The following is a 22,618-nucleotide window of genomic DNA, read 5'->3' as shown; positions in this document are numbered from 1 at the left end:
GTTGGTCTTGTCTCCAATATTTGTCTGTTACACTCCTATTATTTTATTTATCCCCCCCCCCCCCACTGTCCAAATTGTGTTTTTTAGGCGATTTAAATCTTAAAGTAAAAGGAGTGACATGAAACCCAGCTCACACAAAACTTATTCTAAAGGTTTATTACCTAACAAATTAAATAACATATAATACATCGTCTTCGATTATAATAAAGGCTATTATTAACATTATTTAAATACAGTATTCGTCGTACTTATGCGGCAGCATTAACATAGTTGTAGTTGGAATTCAAGTAAAATTTGAGGCCTTTCCCCCCCCCAAAACAGGCTTTATCGGGACTTTCATTCCAAAATTAGTTCAAACATCCTGCAAGTTTCCGATGCGGTTAAATTCACGAATCCTTTGTGGCTCTCCGGTTCCCCCGGTCAACTTAATACAAGATGTGCTTTTCTCATCTTCTTTTCGGCGCTGTGCTGGTAGATCAGATTCAAACCTGAATAAAAATAACAAGGAAAAAAAAAAAAGAAATCAATGTGTGAAAGTACAGAGCAGGCACCTAAGGATGCATTCTGGGTAATAAAGCACTGGCAACACTGAACAGAAATATCATCAGTCTCTCATGAAGAGGAGTTTAGTTCAGGGGTTGCCAGCCGTGGTCCTGGACAGTGGTGAGTAAAGGTTGAAAGCAGCAGACCCTGTGGCTCTCCAGGATCAGGCGGGGGGGGCTAGGGGGGCACTGGGGGCGGGGGTGGCTAGTCATTCATGCAGAATCCCTGCATTTCGTGCAGGTGCAAAAGACTTTACCTTAAAAAACAGAGAGGCTGAGCAGGGCTGGGCTCTAGTGTGGCGTGTGGAACTGTCCGTGAGCGTTGATGGACTGCTGAAGCTTCTCCTCCTTAGCGCGTCTGCAGTGGCAAAGCTGTGGAGCACAGAAACCGACAGGGGGGGTCAGCTTCCTCCTGCTGCTCCTCCTCCTCCTCCTCCTCCTCGGTGTGTGAATCCGCTTTAGAGGTTCCTTACCGTTCTCTTCTCCATGAAGCTGGCGAGGAAGTCGTCGATCTCCGCCTTGCCCTCCAGGAAGTGCTCGGCCGTCTCCTCAGACTCCTCCTCGGCCTGGTGCGCCGCCACCTTCAGCCTGGCCTGCAGGGCGCTCAGGCTGCAGCTCTGCGTTACACACAGCACAGGGCACAGTCATTACACACAGCACAGGGCGCTCAGGCTGCAGCTCTGCATTACACACAGCACAGGGCACAGTCATTACACACAGCACAGGGCGCTCAGGCTGCAGCTCTGCATTACACACAGCACAGGGCACAGTCATTACACACAGCACAGGGCGCTCAGGCTGCAGCTCTGCGTTACACACAGAACAGGGCACAGTCATTACACCCAACGCAGAGCACACGTTACACTCGACACCCAATTATATTTAAATACTAGGAATAAATATTATTTTTATTTAGCTGAATGATCTCTCAATAGAGAGCACCCTGCAGTGTTATATTTTCCCCTCATGTATTAGTGGAAAACACTCCTTTTGAGGACTAAAATTTAATGTATCCCTAGAATGTCCAAATATGTATTTTACACCAAGAACACAAGAGTACTGAAACATTTCAACGTGGTAAAAACAAGTGTTGGGTGGTTCTGAATTGCAAAAAGTAATCATGGCAGTTCCTTTCTTTTAATATAAAACCCTGGAATCTATTTTTGCTTTCTGTAGGCCTCACGGTGGGTATCTGGAGAGGGGGCGCATTTGTCAATGTCATGCAACAAAGCTACCAGGCTGACTAACAAATATTTTCTCCTCCTTACATCATTTCACTGGGTGGCAAAACCCTAACGCACCACATGATCACATATTCTCCAATCAGAGGACTAGCTGCCAACAGTCAGGGGGAAAGCCCATAGCTCCTGTTTTTGGAAAGCTGTGACCAAATACCCCCCAGATTAGATAGCCAAATCGCTAATCTCAGAAAAAGGGGTGGAGGGTCTGGAGGGGTTCCTGCTGAGGCCTCTGTTCAGTCTGCACAGGACACTGCCAAACCCCTCGCCAATATTTATCTTCCTCCTTTATGAAGCTCTCATCTTCAAAAGTGAAAGCTGTCTCTACCATTGGAGCTGAAATGTAATGTATTACATCTTATGAATATTCATAAGAGGGGCACACCCAAGGCTAAAACTGGCGGCAATGGATGTTCTGTCCTCGGCCACATCCCTTCTGGAATATTCATCAACTGTAATATAGCACCAGGCCCTCCTGTAGTTAGGAAGTGGAGAAGACCGGTTACTATGGAGAATTTGTGGTGGGTGATCTTACCTCACTGAGCTCGTGCTGTCGCTGCATCTTGGTCTCAAAGGAAGATTTCATCTGGGTGATCTGCTCGTACTGCAACAGAAAAAAAAAAACGCTTCACATTCAAAGACCCCAATACAACAATTCTCTTTGTTTCAAAAACCGCAATGCAACTTGGTTCCTCTTTCCACAATAATGAAATGTCAACAAACGACAGATCAGATGACAGACTTGCGCCATCTCCCGCACAGAAAGAAACTGGGGTGGAGGAACGTGGAGGTGAGGAACGTGGATGTGAGGACACTTACTTTGTACAACATTTCCTGCCTCTTGCCCTCCAGCTGTGGCTCCAGTGACAGGTTCTTCTCTGTATTAAGAGATACAGACAGACGTGTTAGACTAACAAACAAATATACTGTTGGACAGACGGGTCCTTTGCAAACAGAATCTGTCTGACCATCATTTCCAAAACTGAGTGAATTCAATGACAACTAGCACGGTGGAACATACGTGTAGAGGAACACGCATTCGACTTACCACAAACATGTTTACATTTAAGTGAATGTATGTACATTACCATTTTGGGGTGGGGTGGGAGGGGTTGTGTTAATCCCATCACACCGTACAGAATGAAGTGTGGTGTGGTTATGGTTATTCTACTCACTGGCTATGTCCAGGATGTTGTTGACCAGCTCCTCCTTGTCGGTGGTCACCTGCTTCAGCTGTGGGAGGCCGGCGAAAAACTCCAGCAGAACGTCCTCCTGGTCATTCATGTCCTTCAGCTGAGACATGCTGGATGAAACAGGATCACATGACATGGGTGGGCCCAGAACGCCAGCGCGGCCGCCATTTTGTACGTGAAAAAGCAGGTTTTTATAGTCCATTCCCATTACATTTTTGGAAATACTGCAACATATATTTAACATGGCAACATTAAAAAAAAAAAAATAAACTGCAATGTAAATTCTGTCTGGAAAACAAAACCCATCACTGCAGGAAAAGCCTGATCAGTGTATATTATTGGCTCAGTGCTTCCCATAATAAATAAAAAATCATAAGGACATAATATATTTGATGACAGATTTTACTTGAAAAGGGGTTTTAAAGTGCCTTATTAAAGAGTTTGACCTCCTGCAAAATGGAATCCACGAAAGACTACTTCAAAATGGCAAGCATTGTTGGGCTGAATGGCCTGTTCTGGCCATTGTTATGTTAATGCAGTACACGTTATGTTATGTAACTCTGTGGGGTGCTCAAAGTTCAACACGTGTTGGAGCTCGGAAAGCCAGGCTCACCTCATGTCGGAAAGCTCCGGAAAGGACTCGGGAATCTCAGGCATCTTGTACATGTGGCCGTTCAACCCTGCCTGAAAGACAGAAAGAAACGGGAGAGATCAGATGTGCCCGGAACACCACAAAAACATGCCACGTGCCAGGACCATGTGCCGGGGCTACTCATAAAAACACAGCGACAAACTGATGGATGTAACCTCCACTCCCCTTATCTGTGCCCTCTCTGGTCTGATTACATGCATTCTTCACCCCTACATGTCCACAATGTCCAGTAACCATTTTCTCCTGGCACCATGAGCACCCCGTTGGTAACACGAGCAAGGAAAGACTCCCTTTAAAGGAGTAAGAAACTGTTGCCAGGTCAGCTTTCCTTGCCAATTATTTTTTCAGGAGAACCAAGCGGTATACATAGAAGCGGAGACCACATGCGCAGATACATGGGAGCTTTGTCCAATAGAGTAGTTCTGCCTTAAACGGCTGATCTAGGATCAGTACTGCCAACCCTTAACGTCTTGCACCATTAAACACAGGAACTGGTCACCATCGTTACACTACCCAGTACCAACACGTCTGAAATTTGCACAGAAGTATCCGGGCCTCAGGTGGCAAGCAAAGAAGCGAAGAGAATCAAACTGGTCTCATTTTACACTGTGTGCCAGTCGACGTTTGGGGCGGGTACCTGGGCGTCCGCGGTGGGCACTGGGAGAGGCAGGTCCGTGATGAGCCCGTAGGCGGGAGCGGCGGCCCGCGGCGGGCCGTGTGGCTCCGCCCCCGAGTGAGGCACGGGGCCGGGCCCCACGGATCGGGGGCTGTCCTGAGGCGGGAAAGAGGGGAGGAAGTGGAAGCCCTGGGCAGGGTACGGGGGCATGCCCGTCGGTTTGTACATGCTGAAACATCACAAAAATTTCAAAGATATCAGTTAATTCATTCACAATTTAATGGTCTATTGCAAGAAGATAGATTCTACAAAAAAATAAGTGTGGCACAGGTGTGACTTTAAAAAAAGCTCTGGTCTGGTCTGTATTTGACGCCAGACCACTAGGCCCATCCACACACATCCACATCAGTGCTTTAGCAGGGTGAGCCACCAAACAACCCCACACTGCTGCGAGTAAGAGCAGAGAGACTATCCAACTCTTCCTCTTTATCCTCCTCTTCCTCTTTCACACTCACAAGGGAAAGTTGGTGGGACCTGGGATCAGGACAGGGGGGTTCTTCCAAAATTCATCCAGCAGACTCTGTATGACCTTCCCCAAATCGGAGTGCATTCCAAACTATTACCCCAAAAAAACAAAACACAGTAAAGGAAAGTTACATAAAATTAGCTAATATCAATTCCAGTGAACAACTCGTAAAGTCAGTAACACCACTTCATGCCTTTGGGGTTGCAGCTGAGAACTTGTTTTGCATTTAAAAAAGGTTGGGATGCCAGTGTTGTGTAAGATTAGACTCGAGACCAGAGGATTTGAGGTCTGGATCTCAGTTTAAATGGTCTGAGCGCAGAACTTACTCATTCCCTTTCAGTAAATACCCAACCCAGGGTGTGTACCTTAGGCAAGCAAAGAAATCATGTAGTCAAAGAAAGATTTTATTTATCTACATTTTGTTTTGCCTGGCATAATTCTCAATGAGGAAAGCCTGTTGTTGTGTGTTTGACCGAGTTCTGTGACATACTCACATTTGTTATGAGGGGGCTGGTGACCACGCTGCCATTGTGTTTGTCCACTAAATGATGAGCGACAGGGGGGTATATGCTGACGGCAGGTTTCTCCTGGGGAAACTGAGGTGGAAGCAAACTGCGGCAGGGGAAAGGGAACGGGTGAGTACACACGAGCAAAAAAACCACATTAAATAGATCCGACAATCAAATGTTCAAAGTGCCTGATCGTACAGCTGAAGTTACTTAGACAAACGTGGAAAGTGCATTCACGTTCATGCTGTGTGACCCATTAGTTAATTCCAACTTGCTCAGTTAGTACACTGGTAGCTACAGCACAGTCTGTAAGTATTTGGTTAGTGGAGCAATTTGTAAAGTTTTGTACTCCACCACATTGGATTTTAAATAAAACAATGAATATGAGGCATGTGAATATAAAGTGCAGGCTGTCAGTTTTAATTTGAGGGTACTTACATCCATATCGGGTGATTTATGAAGGCATTACAACCCTTTTCATACACAGTCCCTCCATTTTAGGGGGCCGTTGTAACTGTACAATTCACTGCTCAGCTGCTTCTTGGCCAGCTGTGTGTCGTTGCATCATTAGTCCACGCAGAAGAAAGCTAACAAAAGGTCAAGAGTTGGTTCTAGGAATGGCATTTGCATTTGAAGTCTGTGGCTGTTACACTACACGTCCAAAAGTATGTGGACACCTGACATCCAACATTATGGCCATAAATATGGAGTTGGTTCACCCCTTGCTGCTATAACAACCTCCACTCTTCTGAGAAGGTTTTATAATAGATGTTGGAGCATTGCCCCGGGGATTTGCATCCATTCAGCCAGAAGAGCATTAGTGAGGTCAGGCACAGACTGGGTGATTAGGCCTGGCTCGCAGTTGGCTTTCCAATTGTTCCCAAAGGTGTTGAATGGGGCTCAGGTCAGGGCTCTGTGCAGTTCAGTCAAATTCTTCTCGACAAAACCATTTATATATGGACCTCACTGCGTGCCTGAGGGTAGTGTCATGCTGAAACAAGTAAGGGCCTTGGGGGAAGCACAGAATCTTCTAGATTGTGATTGTTTGTCGTAGCATCAAGATTTGCCTTCATTGGAACTAAGGGGCCAATCTATGAAAAACAGTCCCAGACCAAGGGGTGTCCTGATACCTTTGGTCATATAGTGTATCTCTCAACAAGAGGACCAAATAAGGGTCAATGCCAGTAAAGTAGGCCATCGTGAGACAGAAAAATCACAATAAACTGATCAGACATACAGTCAAAACACGTCAAAATCAACTGTTTCAACAAGGTAGGTCAGCAATAGCAACCTGCTAAAACACAGAAGACCACTGTTGTGGTCTGAAGAACATTTTTCATCGTGAAGAAAACCCCCATTTCAATGGTCGAACAGATCAAAAACACTCTCCAGGATGTAGGCATCAATGTTTTAAAGACCACATCAGCATAACCTCAGAGGGTTCACCGCAAGATGCAAACAACTGATACACCTCAAGAACTTAACGGCCAGATTAGAGTTTGCTAAAACAGTACATGAAAATACTCTTCTGGAACACAGGCTTATGGACAAATCAGAAGCATTCACCAGTATCAGAGTGATGGAAATAGAAAAGTGAAGGAAAGAAAGGAACTGCACATGATCCAAAGCACTCCCCCTCATCTTTGAAGCATGGGCGAAGGTAGTGTTATGGCTTGGAGATCGTATGGCTGCCACTGGAACCGGTTCACTTGACTTCACTGATTATGTGACTGCTGACAGCAGCAGGAGGAAGAATTCTGAAGTGTACAGAAACATGTAATCTGCTCAAATCCAATCAGATGCCTCAAAACTTATTGGATGGCGTTTCACCTAGCTGGTGGACAGACATCCCAAACATGCTGCTAAAGCAGCAAAGGACGTTTTCCAGGGCCAAAAAAGTGGAATGTTCTTGAATGGCCAAGTCAATCACCTGAACTGAATCCTATTTAACATGTGTTTAAGTTGCTGAAGACAAGACTGAAGCCAGAATTTCCCAAAATGAAATAATTCAAAAAACGGAAACTACCTATAGCTCCAGTACAGGCCTAGCAAAGCATCACCCAGGAAGACACCCAGCATCTGGTGACAGACTTCAGGCAGTCAGTCATTGAATTAAAAGTATTTCCAACCAAATACTAAATATTACTATTTTAAAATGTTAATTGTTAATGTTCATTTGTCCAATTATTTTTGTTTCCCTAAAATGGGGGGGGGGGGGGGGGGCGATGTAATCCCTACGTGGATCGCCCGATGTGATTGTAAATACCCTCAAATTAAAGCCGACATTCTACACTTCAACCTCACATTCACCGTTTCATTTCAAATCCAATGTGCTGGAGTACTGAGCCAAAACAACAAAAAATGAGTCACGGTCCAGATACTTACGGACTGCAGTGTACAATATACCGCAACTCATCTGGGCTGAGTATATTACTCACATGTTAACGCTGACAGTTGTGTTGTTGACTGTGAACGGAATCCTGTACTCAACATCCTTCTGAATCTCAGCTATGCTGTGGACAGAAAGTACCAATGTACAGTATGATTATACAATTGTCCAACTTTGACCGTCATAAACACATCAGTCTGCTTTTAGTGAAAAAAGCCGCTGTGCCGATGAAAGGCGGCCAACTAGAAGCTAGCTACCCCCAGGAAAATTTACTGGGGTTGGCTGAATTGGGCAATCTAGCCACTCCGTTTCTTAAAACAGCGATTAGCTAACCCAACGTTTTCAATTAAAACAAACAATCAGTTTACGAGAAATAACGTCCGATTTCACATAAGGTAGTTGACCAACGATAGCAGCTGACACAATTATGAAGCAACAAGATCAGAAAGACATTTCTTATTTTTAACTTGGCTGCGACAACCCTGGGTAAACAATGCCTTACACTCGCGTAAACAATCGTAATACTTTAATCTGGAGACAGTGCCACAGCAAAACAGCCTCAGTAAGGCACTTATCTAGCTAGCTAAGTTAGCTTGCCACGACAACACCAGGCAACGCACGTCAACTGGTGGACGGTAATACTAGAAGTTACTAGCTAACTAGACTAGCTGGTTAGCAAGAGAGCTGGGACGTTGCACTTACTTGGAATGGGCAGCTTTGAGTGAGTCTATTTGTCTCTGCCGTTGCTGTTGTAAACTGTTCAAAGGTGGAAGTGGTCCAGACCCCTTGGATGAAGGGAAAATCCAGTTCATCCTCTTTTGGCTGGAACACGATCTGAGCTCAATTTCTTTGCTAACGTTGGATACTTGGTGTTAATTACTTTAGTCTCTCGGCTAAGAGAGAAAAACAACCCAGTTGCGATTCGAGTAAAAGGTTAGCTTGCTAGCTAATTAACCACGGCCTCTGTGATCACATATCCACCTCAACTTATGATTCAGACCTTAGGAAAAATCAATCACTTCCTCCAATGAAAGAATTTGTCTAAATTTCGCCCTGTCATTCGCAGCTAGCCAGCTAGCTAGCCCGCTACCGCGCTAAGCGGCTACCAACAACACTCGGCTAGGAAGACAACCGCCGTGTGTGTGTACGGATTGGCGTGATAATGTTATTTGTGTTTTACGTCATCAGGTTTTTCAACAAAAACAAAAAAATAAAAGGCGGTTATTCATTTACTGGGATATTTTGCACTATCGATATACAAGAAAAACAAACAGTAGGGCTAAAATAAGTTATTAATTACTAAAGCACAAATATACCAATTTCTTGTTTGCAGTTCAAAGGTCAATGCACAGAGATGATGATGACGCATTTTATTGTGGTAGTGTTGAAATAACGTAGTAGTGTGATTTTTTTTAAAAATCAGAAGCATTTTTCATTATTGATTCTTGATCTCTGCTATCATCCAACTGGCCGTTTCCAGTTGTGACTTAAAAAGTAGACGTATCGTTGATATAGCTGGCTAACATTAGCCACCACTAGCGCCCCGGAGCCCGTGTTGCTAGCTAATAATAATGTTAACTAGCTTCCTTCTCGCACGAACTTCCTCCTTAATTAGATTTCATTTCAAATAAAAAGCTCAGTTTCTCTTATGTTCTCTCAGTTCTCTCTTTTTGTTCGCTGTAAAAACTACGTTGATTTTAAACAGTTAGCACTGCTGTGCTGTGCAACAAGCTTTGTGATGTGTTTGTTGCAGTTTGGTGGGCGTGCCGGGGCCTGGCGGTCACACCTTACACAATCGCACTATCAGCAGCCATACAAGGCATGTGGTTGATGTTAATATCCCGCGGCAAATAAAAAGAATACATCAATAACGCTGACTCAGGCAGGACACTGTAGGCTACTTGTGCACATAAGGCAATCGTGAAACAGAAGGCATAAAATAGCTCGTTTGTCTGGCTCATATAAGGGAAGGTTGGCGGAACATTTTCTCCAGGTCTACCTTGGTGGCGTCGAGGATCTCAGGATAGCGGTGGTGAGTTTGGCATGCAGATTATGTATGACATACAAAAAAACTGCCCCTCATAACTGCGCTCCTAGTCTAGGAATGGATGTATACCACAGAGACGGGGATAGAAATGTCCCCTTATTTTGGAAAACATCAAACTTTCCGCCTAAATGTTATGCTATCGTTTGTGTACCTTGTTGGTACCTCCTCCAGTAAAATTATGTACATCTAACATTTGTTAGTATGAAAGAAACGAGGACAAGAAAAAGACAAGTCATGCACAAACCACACCTTTTCTGTTCTTTTAAGCAGTTGCATAAACCAGTTGTGTGCAGACAGACACAAATAAATGTAATAAATATATAAATAAAAACTGCATTTGAATGTTAAACTTTATTCCCCTTGTCACACACATTTTGACAATGGATTTATATGGCTTTCAGGAGAATAACATATTGAATCAAAATAGAAAATAATACTTGGAAGAGTAAATTATAAACCAATATGCTAGCAGAGCCATCACCCACCACCAGCTGATATCAGTTTTGGGATATAGGTGCATGAATAAGCAAGTAAGCAAGAGGGCCCAGCCTTACAGTAAAAGCTTGGGACCATGTGTGCACCAACATATTGTGTATGGTTGACTGAACATCTTTCAAATCAATACTCTTACTCAATACTGCAAGTGTGTCCATACCGTATTAGTCAAGTCACTCCGCAGGGATGAATTCAAGTAATTTTGCTACAAAGGCTTGTGGACTAAAATATGCCTCAGAGACTCTTAATTTAATTGTAATTTTAAACAATAGTTTTTGTCCTATCAGCTTTACTGACACAAACAGTTTGCTTCCTTATGCATCACAGCGAAAAGTGTTACAGAAAATATATCACATTTTAATGAATAAATCTAGACAGTGTTTTTTTGAGAATTGTGTCGTGCAGCAGCTTCTGTGGGGTCAACTACGCGGACAGGGCTGACACTGTGTCCACATTAACTGGGACAAGTTGTCCTGACAGTTTTAAAAATCAATGTGTCTGTACTGCGTCATACCTTATAACACAGTGTGTAAATCACAAAACACTGGGTGTGTAAATCACTGTCAGCACACTCCTTCCCTGTGGTGCTGTGTCGATACTGGCATCTACCGGTGATTCACATTTTAAATCATTAAATTAGATTATTCCTTCTCTTAGGTTTTTATGTTCTTCTGTCAGTCACTGACACCGAAATGCAGAGCAGTGTTTAAAAGCGAAGTGCCATACTCATTCAATTTTCAGTGTTTCTGTTTAGGAACGATATGCGACAGAGTCTTTCTGCATTTTCAGTAATTTCACATGGAATGTTGATAATTTGTTATCTACAAACAAACGTTTGACCCGATTGTATGTAACTAAAGGCATAATCAATATGAACATCAAATGTAACCACTTTAGTGATGCTTTTTGAATGCGGGCCCAATGAATCTAGATAAACATTGTGTTTGCAATTTTTATATATTAGTCTGTAAAATACTCAAATGTAAATACCATGTAGAATATACTAGTGTTTTACTAGTAATACTAGTACATTTTTATATATTATAACTGTATTTCAGTGACAATCAGAGAAATGTTAATGTAGAATTACAGTGTCATTTAGCAGAGACCTACTCTGTGAGGATATTTAGTTCCATGTACCATGTAAAAAAGCAAACAGTCTGTTCCAGGATCCAACATCAACTTTCTTTTGCCAGACAAAGCCTTTTTAATATCTGTACATTTTAAATGCAGAAAAAAGTTTTAAATTCTAAAATGTAGAAATCGCACATTCTTTCTGTAAATAGTATCATTGTACTCCTGTAGTCCCACTTTCACAATGAAACTTGCAATGCGTTCTAAAAAAAGGACTTCCATCTTGAAGGTTGCCTTGTACTCCACAGTGTTCAAATATTGAGTCTTCCCACAGAGTCCAGCTCTGTTGTTCTTTCCATTGTTAATCTCTCCTGACACCTAAGGCCTCACTTCTGATTGTTTTGGTTTGTAGGGAAATGTGTGGATATACACCTTCGGCTCCTTCCACTGAAGCACGCGCCTAATATTCAGCGGTGACTCGTGAGACCGGGGAATCGGCCAATCAGGTGACGGCGCCATGTTCTGCACAGTATCGTGGGTGAACAGCATGGGAGAGCACTGACTGAATCAGAATTCTCTTGCTGCTTGTCAAAGCGGATTAAACCTGATAACAACAGACAGGTGGATTAATGAATCTGAGACTGAAGTGATTCACTTGTGCCACACGAGCTTAGTAACAGCACTGGGATGTCCCTTTACAAGTTGATATCCTATACAGTTACTTCAATGCTACCTATCACAGGAATATCTTGGCTACATGTGTAGTACTGTACACATAACTAAATCTCACTGCAGTTTAGCAAACACATGAGTACAGTATATCTTCTTTTATACAAACTAGCTAAATCATCAGACCTTTGATTGTAAGCAGTGCAATTCTGCATTTCAAAACTGATCTATGAAAAGAACAAGCGGAATCTTCGGTAACAGACCTTCATTCCTGATCCAAACGTATTTTCTCCTATGTTTCAATTTCTATGGTGACAGCAGGATTACTTGCACCTAAAATACAAAACGAGTGGAAGCATACAGGCAGTAAACACCAAAGGGAAACGCAGCAAGTTTCTAACACTGAAGGGCTCTGACGGCTCTGTCATTTTCCTGGAATGGCCTGCAAGTACTCACACTCATACTCTTGGAAGGGAAGGTCAATGTCATTTAGTATTAGTACTAACTAATCATCTTCATGCTATGCTAAAGCATTTCTGTCCTAGAGAGAAAGGTGCCTTCCAAGATTACAGTACCTCTACACCACATGCCATACACTCTTAAAAACGGGCTTTGAAACGGCTCTTTGCCTTGTCTTCACAGGGGAACCAATTTTAGTTCTTTATAGAACCCTCTATGGTAGGTGTGGAAAGTGTGAAAGCTCCCAGACTGAACCATTTTTCCTGACTAAGAACCCTTGAACTAGATAGGATTCCTCTATGGAACCCTTCCTTTTGGAACCCTCTTCTGAGAGTGTATGTACACAAGCTGCTCTGTGTGCAGATTTAGTTCTTTTGATTTATTCGTGCATTGTTTGCTATGGTGATTAAAAAAAATATAGATTTCAGCATTTAACGATCTGGTCTAGATATCTCCACTGCTCTGAGGCAATCGTGTTTTTCCAGATGACAGGAATGCATTATTAAAATTATCGGGGCGCACGCCCCCCTCACCCTGCTGGTCTTTCTGGCCCGCCCCCTCACCGAGCAGACGCGTCTGGGACTCGCGCAGTGGCCGGGCGGGGAAGAGGTGGGTTTCTCCAGAGCTGTGGATCAGAGACGAACACATCAACATCCGGGTGGGGTGGGGGGGGGGGGGGGTTCTGTCTGACTCAATGGGAGTACGTCCACGTTCTGTGAGAGAGTAAGCTCCTTAAAGACTCTGTTAATTCCTGACACTGTAGTCTGACCTCTTGGCAGTGGAGTTGTGTCTGGAAGATGTAGTCGGTTGCTCGGGGTCCTGGTTCACCAGACAGGTTGGGAAGGAGCAGCCGTCTCCCAGACTGTGGAGGAGGAATAGCGTTCAACAGTCTTACCCCATATGAAAAAATACTGCACGCAATCATTCAGTAAATATAACATTCAGTACAGTACGTGCATTACAGTTGTCGTAATCCATAGACATGAAAAACACCATTATCACAAATTATATAAAATCTGTGCCCATGTATACATGTATCCCATAATTCCATTATAGCTCTCAATTTCCAGCTGTGGAGATTACGAGGGTTCCATTATTCAGTTAATATTGCATGGAACAGAAGAATACTGGATGCAAACATCATATTTGAAACATGCATTAAATTCCATTAACAGAGAGCCCGCGTGCAATGCAAATGACTGAGCAGGAAACTACACGCAGTAACTGCAGTTGCATGCAACAGGCAGGAAATGATGTTGCGAAGCTGCCGCGTGTGTGGGGACAGCTGGTGGGCGGGGCGCGCAGCGCGCTGTCCGCTGCCGAACGCCTCACCTGGAGAACACGGGCAGCGGCCAGTACTTCTTCTCGTCCCCGAAGACCTGGCGGACGTTTTTGCCGAACCCGAGACTGAAGCCGTTCTTGTCGGGCCCGTTACGGAAGGCCGGGGCTCGGAAGGCTTCTGGAGAAAAAAACGAGACGGACGCGAGGCGAGCTCAAAAACACCGAGCGTTACGTGCCCTTTCGAGAGCCGAGCCAAAAAAAAAACAGGGTCAAAAGTAAGTGTAGAATGACGCATTACCCAGCGTGGACCTGTTCTTGCACACCAGCCAGCAGTGGTACCCGAACAGAGAGAAGAGACTGACGGAGAACATGGAGGCAGCGAAGAACAGAAACATGATGTGGAACTTGGCCTGGGTGTCAGGCAGCCCGTCCTGAGAAGAGGGAAAGAGACACACGCGCACACACACACACACACACGCACACACACACACACGGCGCTGTGAGAAACAAATAGGTCCCTCCACGCCTGTCCTGATGACACGTATGAAAGCTCTCGCTGACACTCTAATTAAGACCATAGAAAGGCCTGTTTGCAGACGAGGGTTTTATAAATCATGTTATAGCAGTCCTAAAATAAATCAGCCAAAACAGTCTGACCCATATACAGTATGTGTCAATTACAACTTCGCTGAATTTATACACAGTAAAGTACACAACATGTTATAACTTCAAATAAAGAGCTAAATAATGGCATACAGAGCAGAATTTTTACAGCAGTTTATGTCTGTTCAGCACTACTTGCTACAACAGCCTTTATTTTCTAGCGCTATTTACGGAGCTTATCTATTAAGCACTCTAGGTGTTGCATGTGTTCACGGATTCTGATAATCTGAGACAGAAAAACTACTTCTTGACAGGCAAGGTACTCAGTGCAGTTCAGAAGCGAATAACTGTACTTTATCAAAGTTGATTTTTGTATGTTGTACACAATGGTCGAAGAGTTTGGATAAAAAAGAGGTGAAAGGGTTTATTTAAAGTGTAGGTTTCCATGTCCGCCTCCCTGCTGCGTGGCATTTAATATCACATTTGACTCATGAATATTGATTAGCAAATAAATCATGCGACCAGAATCACTTTAAAAAAGAGGGATGAGAGATCCATTCTGATCTTGTATTTCACCCCCTTTTTGGTATAGGCACATTGCACTCAGGGGCTCTGAGCAAGCCTACAAACATTTCTAGCCAATCAGTGGTCACTGCGTCGATGCCACTGATTGGCTAAATGTCCTACCAAGTACTGCCTGAGATGCTGGTGGATGCTACCCCCAACCTTGAGAAGAAACGGAAAAAAAACCAATCAAGGATGTCAGTGTAATTCAAAGGCTTTTAAAAATGCCTGGGCCAAAACAATCAAATAAAGGTGATTTAAAATGAGCAGCGATGAATCCCCTCTCGCATTCGGCTGAATAAATTAGCACGTTATAAATTAGCTTCGAATAACGGAATTCAGTCGCAGGAGTGCTGCGGCAGAGAGCAGACTGACCGTCCAGAAACGGATGAAGTACCGCACGTCCGTGGCCGTGATGAAGATGCAGTAGATCAGAGAATACGCCAGAAAGAGCAGGAAGAACTTGTAGTTGGAGAAGCCGACACAGTTGTTCACCCTGAAGAGAGAGAGACAGCACACCATCAGGACCCAGTTCAGTACATGCTACTTACATTCAGACCACCTACACCAGCTGAACTCCTTTCACACAGAGTCCATGGGACACGCCCACAGTAATGTGCTGTCCAAACAGCCAATAGGGTTCCATCAAAATTGCATTCGTTTCATCATGGCATGAAGTAACATGATATAGTGTCTAACGACAGAATTTTTATTTTACTAGATTTTATGTGCCTGCTGTTAATATCATACCAGATACACCGAAACCCAGTATTATCAAGCTTGTAGAAAGTACATTATGGAAAATGGTATTCTGAGAGACAGCGATGCTGTATTTTATAAAGAAGGGGAAATGCTGTGGCTACATACCAAGGACAGTGGTGGTCCATTTTTAAGACACATCTGTGAAACATAAGGGATATGGAAGAGTTATGTCAGTCTCTATTACCCACTTCAGACATACCATGTAAGATCAGGTAGCATGTAAAAATGACCTTTTCTTTAAATTGACATTTATTTAACCACTTATTATAACTATAACATTGTTTGTAAGCAATTCAATTAATTCTTATTTCTGGATGGTTTTAATGGGGAGTCCTTTAATTAATGAATAAAAAAATAGTATAACAATTATTTCAGTTATGAAGTAATAATGTTAAATCTGGTAATGACGAATAGCCCTCATACTTATCACACACAGAGCAGTGATGGGAACGGTCGGGTTTGAGCAGCTGACAGCGATGGCAATAACGAATACCTAGGAAAAAACACGCTGTAGCTGATTAAAAATGCTCCCCTTTAATTACAACAGTCAACACATCGACATGTAGCTACGGTACATTGGATGTGCGTGTTCTAACTCAGTTCACTTTCTTCAATACGTGCAAGGAGAGGCATGTCGCTATGGCAAGAGCAGGACAACTGCCACTAGTCAATCAACCAATCAGAAACATTATCCCTCATCAGGAAATTCACCTTTACCTTTCACCTCTGTGCTCATACTGTAGCCCAGGTATTTTACTGCCAACAGTACATTTCTAAGGGCAAGACACATATTAACTGATTTTAAACAACTGTTTTTTTTCTTCACAGTTTGTATAAGTAGACCACAGGCTAAATCAGAGGTGTGTACATAGACCACAGTCTAAATCACAGGTGTATATGTAGACCGCAGTCTAAATCAGAGGTGTGTACGTAGACCGCAGTCTAAATCAGAGGTGTGTACGTAGACCACAGTCTAAATCACAGGCGTGTAAGCGGTAAGCAGTAAGGGGAAAGCGGTTAGCACCTCCAGACATGGTCCGGGTGTAGATGGGCAGGTCTTTGGCGAGTCTCTTGAGGACCTCCTGGTGGGCTCCCCCTCGCCCCTCCCTCTCCAGCTGCTCTCTGTCAGCGTAGGACAGGTAAAACTGAAGGACACAGAGGAGAGGAGAGGAGAGGATTCAGCAGCAGGGCTCGGCCGAAACACGCGTGTCATCATCCTGTCATCGCCCCTCAGGGTCAGCACTCTGTTTCCCTCCCTCTCTCCCCTCCGGCCTGCCAGGCCTGCCATACCAAACGTGCGAGCGAGCGAGCGAGAGAGGGTTTGTTGAGATGTGTTTACTTCACGCCAAAGTGAGCAGACAGCGCAGAGAGATGCTAACAGACTTTGTTCAGCTCTGAGCAAGACCGCCCCCCCCCACCAGTCACACAATTCAGCACTTTTTCCTCTAACTTACTGTAAAGTCCTCTGTTTCTCTATGACCTAGTATGCATGTGCACAAATCTGTAATGTTGCCCACAGCTTTAATTAAAAGCATAGAGATTACTTCTGCAGTTACTGTCGATCTGGCCAGAGGATTTTGGGCTCTGACCTCTTTCAAAGGGGTCATGGGGTCAGTGAAGATGGTTTTCCAATAGGCCCATGTGAACAGGATGAAGATCACATGATACGCCAGAAGGGTTGTGACTGCAACACACACACAAAAAAGTTTCACAGTGAGATACTAACTTTCCTGATTATTCTGACCATTCAGGCAAAGAAAAAGTTGCATTTGAATTAGTGTGCTTACTTTTTTCTCCCATGTCTTCTATGGACTCTGAAAATACAAAACAAATGGCATTAGAATGCTTGGGTACATTACTGTAGACAATCACAGGCAGGACCAGGCTAGACAGTATCTAAGAAATCATTATGAGAATATTTATATTGTTAATCCATACTTCATTTTAATCACATTTTCAGGCTACTTAAATGCTGTTTCTGTTGTTATTTCTAAAACAGTGTAAAAAAAACAAAAAAACATTGAACTTAAAACTATTTTCCCCATCTAGCAGGCAGTTTCTTTCAATGAAAAGATTATTGTTGAACAGAGCGTCAGGTGATTTTAACAGCATAAGTGGGTCAAGCTGAGATTGCTTGGGGGTTATCATCGACCTAAGGAGACAACAAGCTTAACTCTTGTTACTGAACTGAAAAGTACAAGCAAACAAGGCAATCTTATGATACAGTATCTAAGGGTTGTGCATTCCAAATAATTCTATATTTGAATATTCACTACTGTTCTGGTACAGGAGGGTATATGAAGGAGAAAATCAAATACCCCCAATGTGGCAGGGATTCACTGAGTGTCCTTGTGCTGGTCTCTGTAAATCTGACACCTACACTCAGTCTCAGCTTCCAGGAAGGCCGACGCATTACCGCGAGATAGAAAGCTTACCACAGCGCAGCATGAGTCAACACAATGAATGGGCTTGATGTTCACAGTTTTGGGCAAACAGCAGTTTTTGTTTGGCTTCAAGTGTTTCCCCAAAGAAGATTCTGCCATGCTCCCTTCCAGCCATGTTCAATTTAAGATCAGGGTAAAGAGTCAAGCATTTCAGAGAATTTCCTTAATCTATAAAAGATGGTTCATACTGTTTTGTCGTAACTGTTAATTACGATATGGCAATAAAATAATTATTGAGGTATGAATGAGGGTGAATAACACTTAAGTTTGGACTTGAGTTTTAGTTTGTCCAGAGGAGTATTACTTAATTAATACAAATTAAGACATTATATAGGGTCAATAAGGACAACCATTGCCCATTCTCTTTGATTAAACATTGTCAGTTCTTCTGATTAAATTATTTGAGTAAAATCATCACCTCTCACAGACCACAAACTGATAACCAACCATATGCTGATAAGAACTGGTATCAACACATTATGATAACTAGCAGCACACTAGTGTTGCACAAACCACAAAGAGTTCTGCACACGACTGGGGCAGATATTGCACAGATGTCAGAAGTAACCCTTCTGGATGTTTCCTCCATGTATAAATAATGCAGCTCATGTTCACACTCAAAATACCACAGTCTGTTGTGGAGACTTTGCTAATAGGCCTCTGTGGACCATCTACGCGCTGAACAGTAAATATACAGTCAGTGGCCATTTTGTTAGGCACACCTTCTCATTAATACAAATGGCCTGCTCCTCCAAACAGTGCATCACATGGCTTAATTTAAATTTGTGCTGACATAATGCCCTCTTCCTACATTTCTTTTTTTCCACTCTTAATAATGCAAATGACTAAATATGCTTCAAAACATAACAGTAAACTGAAAAAAAATCTGAAAGATGTACATTGTGTTACATGCCACTAATTTATCCAATTTTACTTTCTATGTGGTAAACCAAAGCCACAGTTTATAGTAATAATTCCAGTCAGCCTTGAAGTTGTTGCATAATGAATAGACTGTTGAAAATTAAACAATATGGACAAGTGCTTTGTAAAAAAACAACAGCCCACCCAACAATAGCACACCATGAACTCATGAATCACATTCTTATTTTTATGGTCACCTTCTACTGTTTGGTGTCAAAGTGCTTTCAGCGAATGTATTAATAATAATAATAATAATAATAATAATAATAATAATAATAATAATAATAATAATAACAATAATAACAACAATAATACTGTGTTGTTTTTATTATTATTGTTATATGTTTGTTTTTTTATATATCTTCCTCACAGTTGCATAATATGGACTATTTAAAATTCCACAAAGGCTCATTTAGAAAATGAAGATGCGAAACGGGAAAGAGGGGGAGCGGGAAATAACGCAGTGGGTAATACAGAAACGCTGCGGGAGGAATAAATCACCTCGCGTTCGGCGCGCATTACGGACCCGACCCGCCGTCCATCTTTACGCACCGACACAACGACTCCTCTGTGGAGGACAAGAGACGCACCACACCCGGATGGGATAACACGACGGCTCTGGATTTATTGATCGTCCCCCCTCCCCCCCCCCCCTCAGCGTGGAGCAGGGAGATGGAGGGAGGAAAGGAAGGAGGGGGGGAAGGGGGGGTGGATGGTGGGAGCGAAAGAGGGCAGGGGTTGTTTCTAGACCATGATTTCTTTGGGGTAAACAAAAGACGCCTCTGCTCATTCTAGGACCAAAAGGATTTGTCCATAACTTTACATGACTTACGTCAGTGTTATGATTTGTTATTTTCCTGAAGACCAAATTCAGTTCCACGATACAATAAGCTGTTACTCACAATAAAATAACACAGGCTGAAAACACGTAACTCGGATTTAAGAACAAACTCAGTCCTGCTGCAGTTATATTTAATAGACTGAAGACAAAGCATGTAGATATTTTGTTTGCTGAAACTATTTTTTCTTAAATATAAAACACTGGAAGCTCATGTTTGTGAAGTTGGGGTGCTCAGTCTTGGCGTGGTCATTTTAAAAGGTGAAATTAATTTCTTAGGCCCCTTCCATCAGCGGTTTATACTTCTGGAGCAGCTGAGCTTAAAGCACTCCTGGCCTCATAAATTTAATTGTCCTTTCATACAGAAGGACTGTTACTGAGGCTGCGTGAAGTGCCTTGCTTAAGGGGACAGCAAAACATTTTTAGAGGTTCTTCCACAACGATTCCTACATATAAAAAGGAATTGCCTACCGGTCTTTTTTCCTGATTGGTAACACTCAGTGAACACACACACACACACACACACATACATATGGCCCCCTGGACATAACACACATTTCCCATTTCGTAAAAGGCCAGTGAGAGTCACTAACCAACCCCCGTAATAATCATGCTCGGATTACATGGGACAGTAGTCATATACTGTAGACTACACCCCAGGCACAGGGGAAAAGAGAAAGCTAATGTCCATATGAACTCCCAATTACTCTACAATTGCAAGAAGATAACAACAGCAACAACAGCAATACTAATAATAACAATAGCCAGACTCCTGGCTGAACCAAAGATTGAAGGGACATGACAAATAAATGCCAGCCATTCATGCACTAATGTTGGCAACACCATTTAATAACATTGGACAGTCTTGCTAGGTCCTGTTCATGGTCACTACTTTGCATGTGGGGTATGTAGAGTAGGTACAGCACATCTTGTTCCACGACTTGCAGGCAGTCCCAGAATACAGTACATCAGGTCAGCTAACACGTGTTTTTCACCTCATTATATTAGTCTGCACCAATTTTGTAAACATGGCTGCTTTTTATTGTCACAACATTACACATGACCCACCTGTGGCTAAATAATAATGATGCGCAGAACAGATACTGCTTTGTAATGACATAAACTTCATAGTCCTAACTCACTATAAAGTTAATGTCATAACAACAACATAGTGCACATTGGACATACATTTCATTTGATAAGCATCTCGTCTGTATTGATGATAACAAAAAACACTGTTTCACACTTTATTGTTCTTCAGAAAAAAATTTTAATTGTAAATTAAAAACGGTAATGAAAGCAATGTGGAAGCAAGGAGACTGATACTGAACCACAAACTAGTATACTAAAATAATTATGCTCTTAAAAAATCAAAACAAACAATGACAATAATATTTACACAACACTCATATTTAATTCCACATAATGTACTTTTCTTACAGCGTCCATGTAGCCTACTGACCATAGCTTATTCTAACACATTTGTTGTTTATTTCACTTAAACCGTTATTGAAAATTGCGGACTCCGTCTCGTGGAAACACCTGGAGCGCATACAACACGGTGTTCTGCAGTAGCCTACTCAGGCACCAGATTTCTGATGCATTTCAAATATTACACAGGCCTAATAACCATTCTTAATCTCCGGGCTTTTGCTGCTTTGTAACTCGCATAGGCTCAGTAAAAGTAGTGTTGCAGTGACTCATCAATTCTGTTTTATCCTCCCTTGTCCTCCGTTCAGGCGCTAGCGTATCTATCTGCGGGTGTTATGCATATGCACAACCACAGTAGCTACTGCACTGCTTAAATGCACATCAACTTTGTCGCACATCTCAGACACAGGTTTCTGATATTTTGTCAGAGTGTAAGGAGAGCATTTTAAACGATTGTGCGCGATGCACAATCATAAGCTGATCCAAAAGCGCAAGACTGATTAAATTGTATTTTCCCTTACCTATGCAGAGCTGAAAGGCATAAGCGTAGTAGGACCAAGCCACGATGACGGTGATAAAAATGACCGGGATCCAACGCAAAACTCTTTGACAGCTCCGTCTCAAACCGCCAGAGCCCGACGGCGCCATCATCTATTTAGAAATCATAAAATTGAGGTACATCAGAAGTTTTCCATCGCCCCCTTTCTCTCGCTAACATAGTATAGTCAGTTGCGTGCAGCACCGAGTTATAGCTTAGTTCTTTCCAGCACAACACAGCCTCTGACAGCACTTCGGTTGTGCACGAGAGCGCGCGACCGCCCTGAGTTATTATGACGTCTGCAAGATGCTGCCGAGCGCTTTCCCGAGCTCTGCTTAATAAGACGCGCCCACTGCTCCATTCAGCGGTGCAAAAAGCGAAATAGAATCCCGCATATCAAAGGCGGCTTACATCACATGGATATTCAAAGAACTACATTATGAACTCAGAAAGATATTTAGCGATAACTTATCGGAACTCGGGATGGGAGAACTCGGCTACTAGGCCTAACCTAATTAAGCTTGCGGGTGTAGATTGTGCTTGAACATGTAATTTAGCAAATTGCATTTGCGGGATACTTGTAAGAAAAAAACGAAAGTAAATCACCAGTCATCCTTGACTAGATCTCTGGCGCCTAAAGCTCATGCCTCAGCACAGCGTGCACAGTACAATTTCCAGTGTTAATCATTGTCCCAGAGTGGGACTAAATGTTATCTTTTAAGAGTTGAATTAACACTGGACATTTTACAGTGTGCTGATTTAAACTCTGACTAAGGGGCAAATATGGTTACCTTTCTTATGTGCATACTGATAGCCTGACATCTGCT

At 42.8% G+C, this 22,618-nt stretch overlaps 2 protein-coding genes and 1 long non-coding RNA gene across 4 annotated transcripts; 1 reads left to right on the top strand and 2 right to left on the bottom strand.

Annotated features, from left to right (window-relative positions):
* Positions 1–130: 130 nt before the first annotated feature.
* vps37a (VPS37A subunit of ESCRT-I) lies at positions 131–8,795 on the bottom strand. 2 transcript variants are annotated; one of them, XM_035418715.1, is made up of 12 exons: positions 8,368–8,791; positions 7,715–7,789; positions 5,262–5,379; positions 4,757–4,857; positions 4,263–4,470; positions 3,587–3,657; positions 2,956–3,083; positions 2,600–2,658; positions 2,316–2,384; positions 1,016–1,159; positions 800–914; positions 131–488 (listed from the first exon to the last, which is right to left on the bottom strand). In XM_035418715.1, the coding sequence occupies exons 1-11, from the start codon at positions 8,475–8,477 to the stop codon at positions 834–836; spliced, it is 1,164 nt and encodes a 387-aa protein (XP_035274606.1). In that variant the 5' UTR covers positions 8,478–8,791; the 3' UTR covers positions 131–488; positions 800–833. The 2 variants fall into 2 exon arrangements, with proteins under 2 accessions (XP_035274606.1, XP_035274607.1); XM_035418716.1 differs by lacking the exons at positions 131–488; positions 800–914; positions 1,016–1,159 and adding an exon at positions 1,190–1,348 and having other exon boundaries at positions 8,368–8,795.
* A 120-nt stretch (positions 8,796–8,915) lies between these two features.
* LOC118227808 lies at positions 8,916–11,915 on the top strand. Its single transcript, XR_004765350.1, has 2 exons — positions 8,916–9,697; positions 11,694–11,915. It is a non-coding gene; the product is annotated as an uncharacterized LOC118227808 (long non-coding RNA).
* LOC118227801 (palmitoyltransferase ZDHHC2-like) lies at positions 10,045–22,074 on the bottom strand. The gene is made up of 13 exons (XM_035418718.1): positions 21,775–22,074; positions 17,407–17,433; positions 17,209–17,303; positions 16,644–16,764; positions 16,043–16,112; positions 15,725–15,757; positions 15,233–15,353; positions 13,989–14,121; positions 13,742–13,868; positions 13,179–13,271; positions 12,943–13,034; positions 12,214–12,283; positions 10,045–11,885 (listed from the first exon to the last, which is right to left on the bottom strand). Exons 1-12 carry the CDS (start codon positions 21,902–21,904, stop codon positions 12,243–12,245), a joined length of 1,083 nt encoding a protein of 360 aa, XP_035274609.1. The 5' UTR covers positions 21,905–22,074; the 3' UTR covers positions 10,045–11,885; positions 12,214–12,242.
* Between the last annotated feature and the right edge of the window lie 544 nt (positions 22,075–22,618).

This window comes from Anguilla anguilla, chromosome 5, assembly GCF_013347855.1.
Source record: "Anguilla anguilla isolate fAngAng1 chromosome 5, fAngAng1.pri, whole genome shotgun sequence".
Taxonomy (NCBI): Eukaryota; Metazoa; Chordata; class Actinopteri; order Anguilliformes; family Anguillidae; genus Anguilla; species Anguilla anguilla.
Note: the sequence above shows the minus strand (reverse complement) of the source record. Positions and strands in the feature narration are given on the sequence as shown.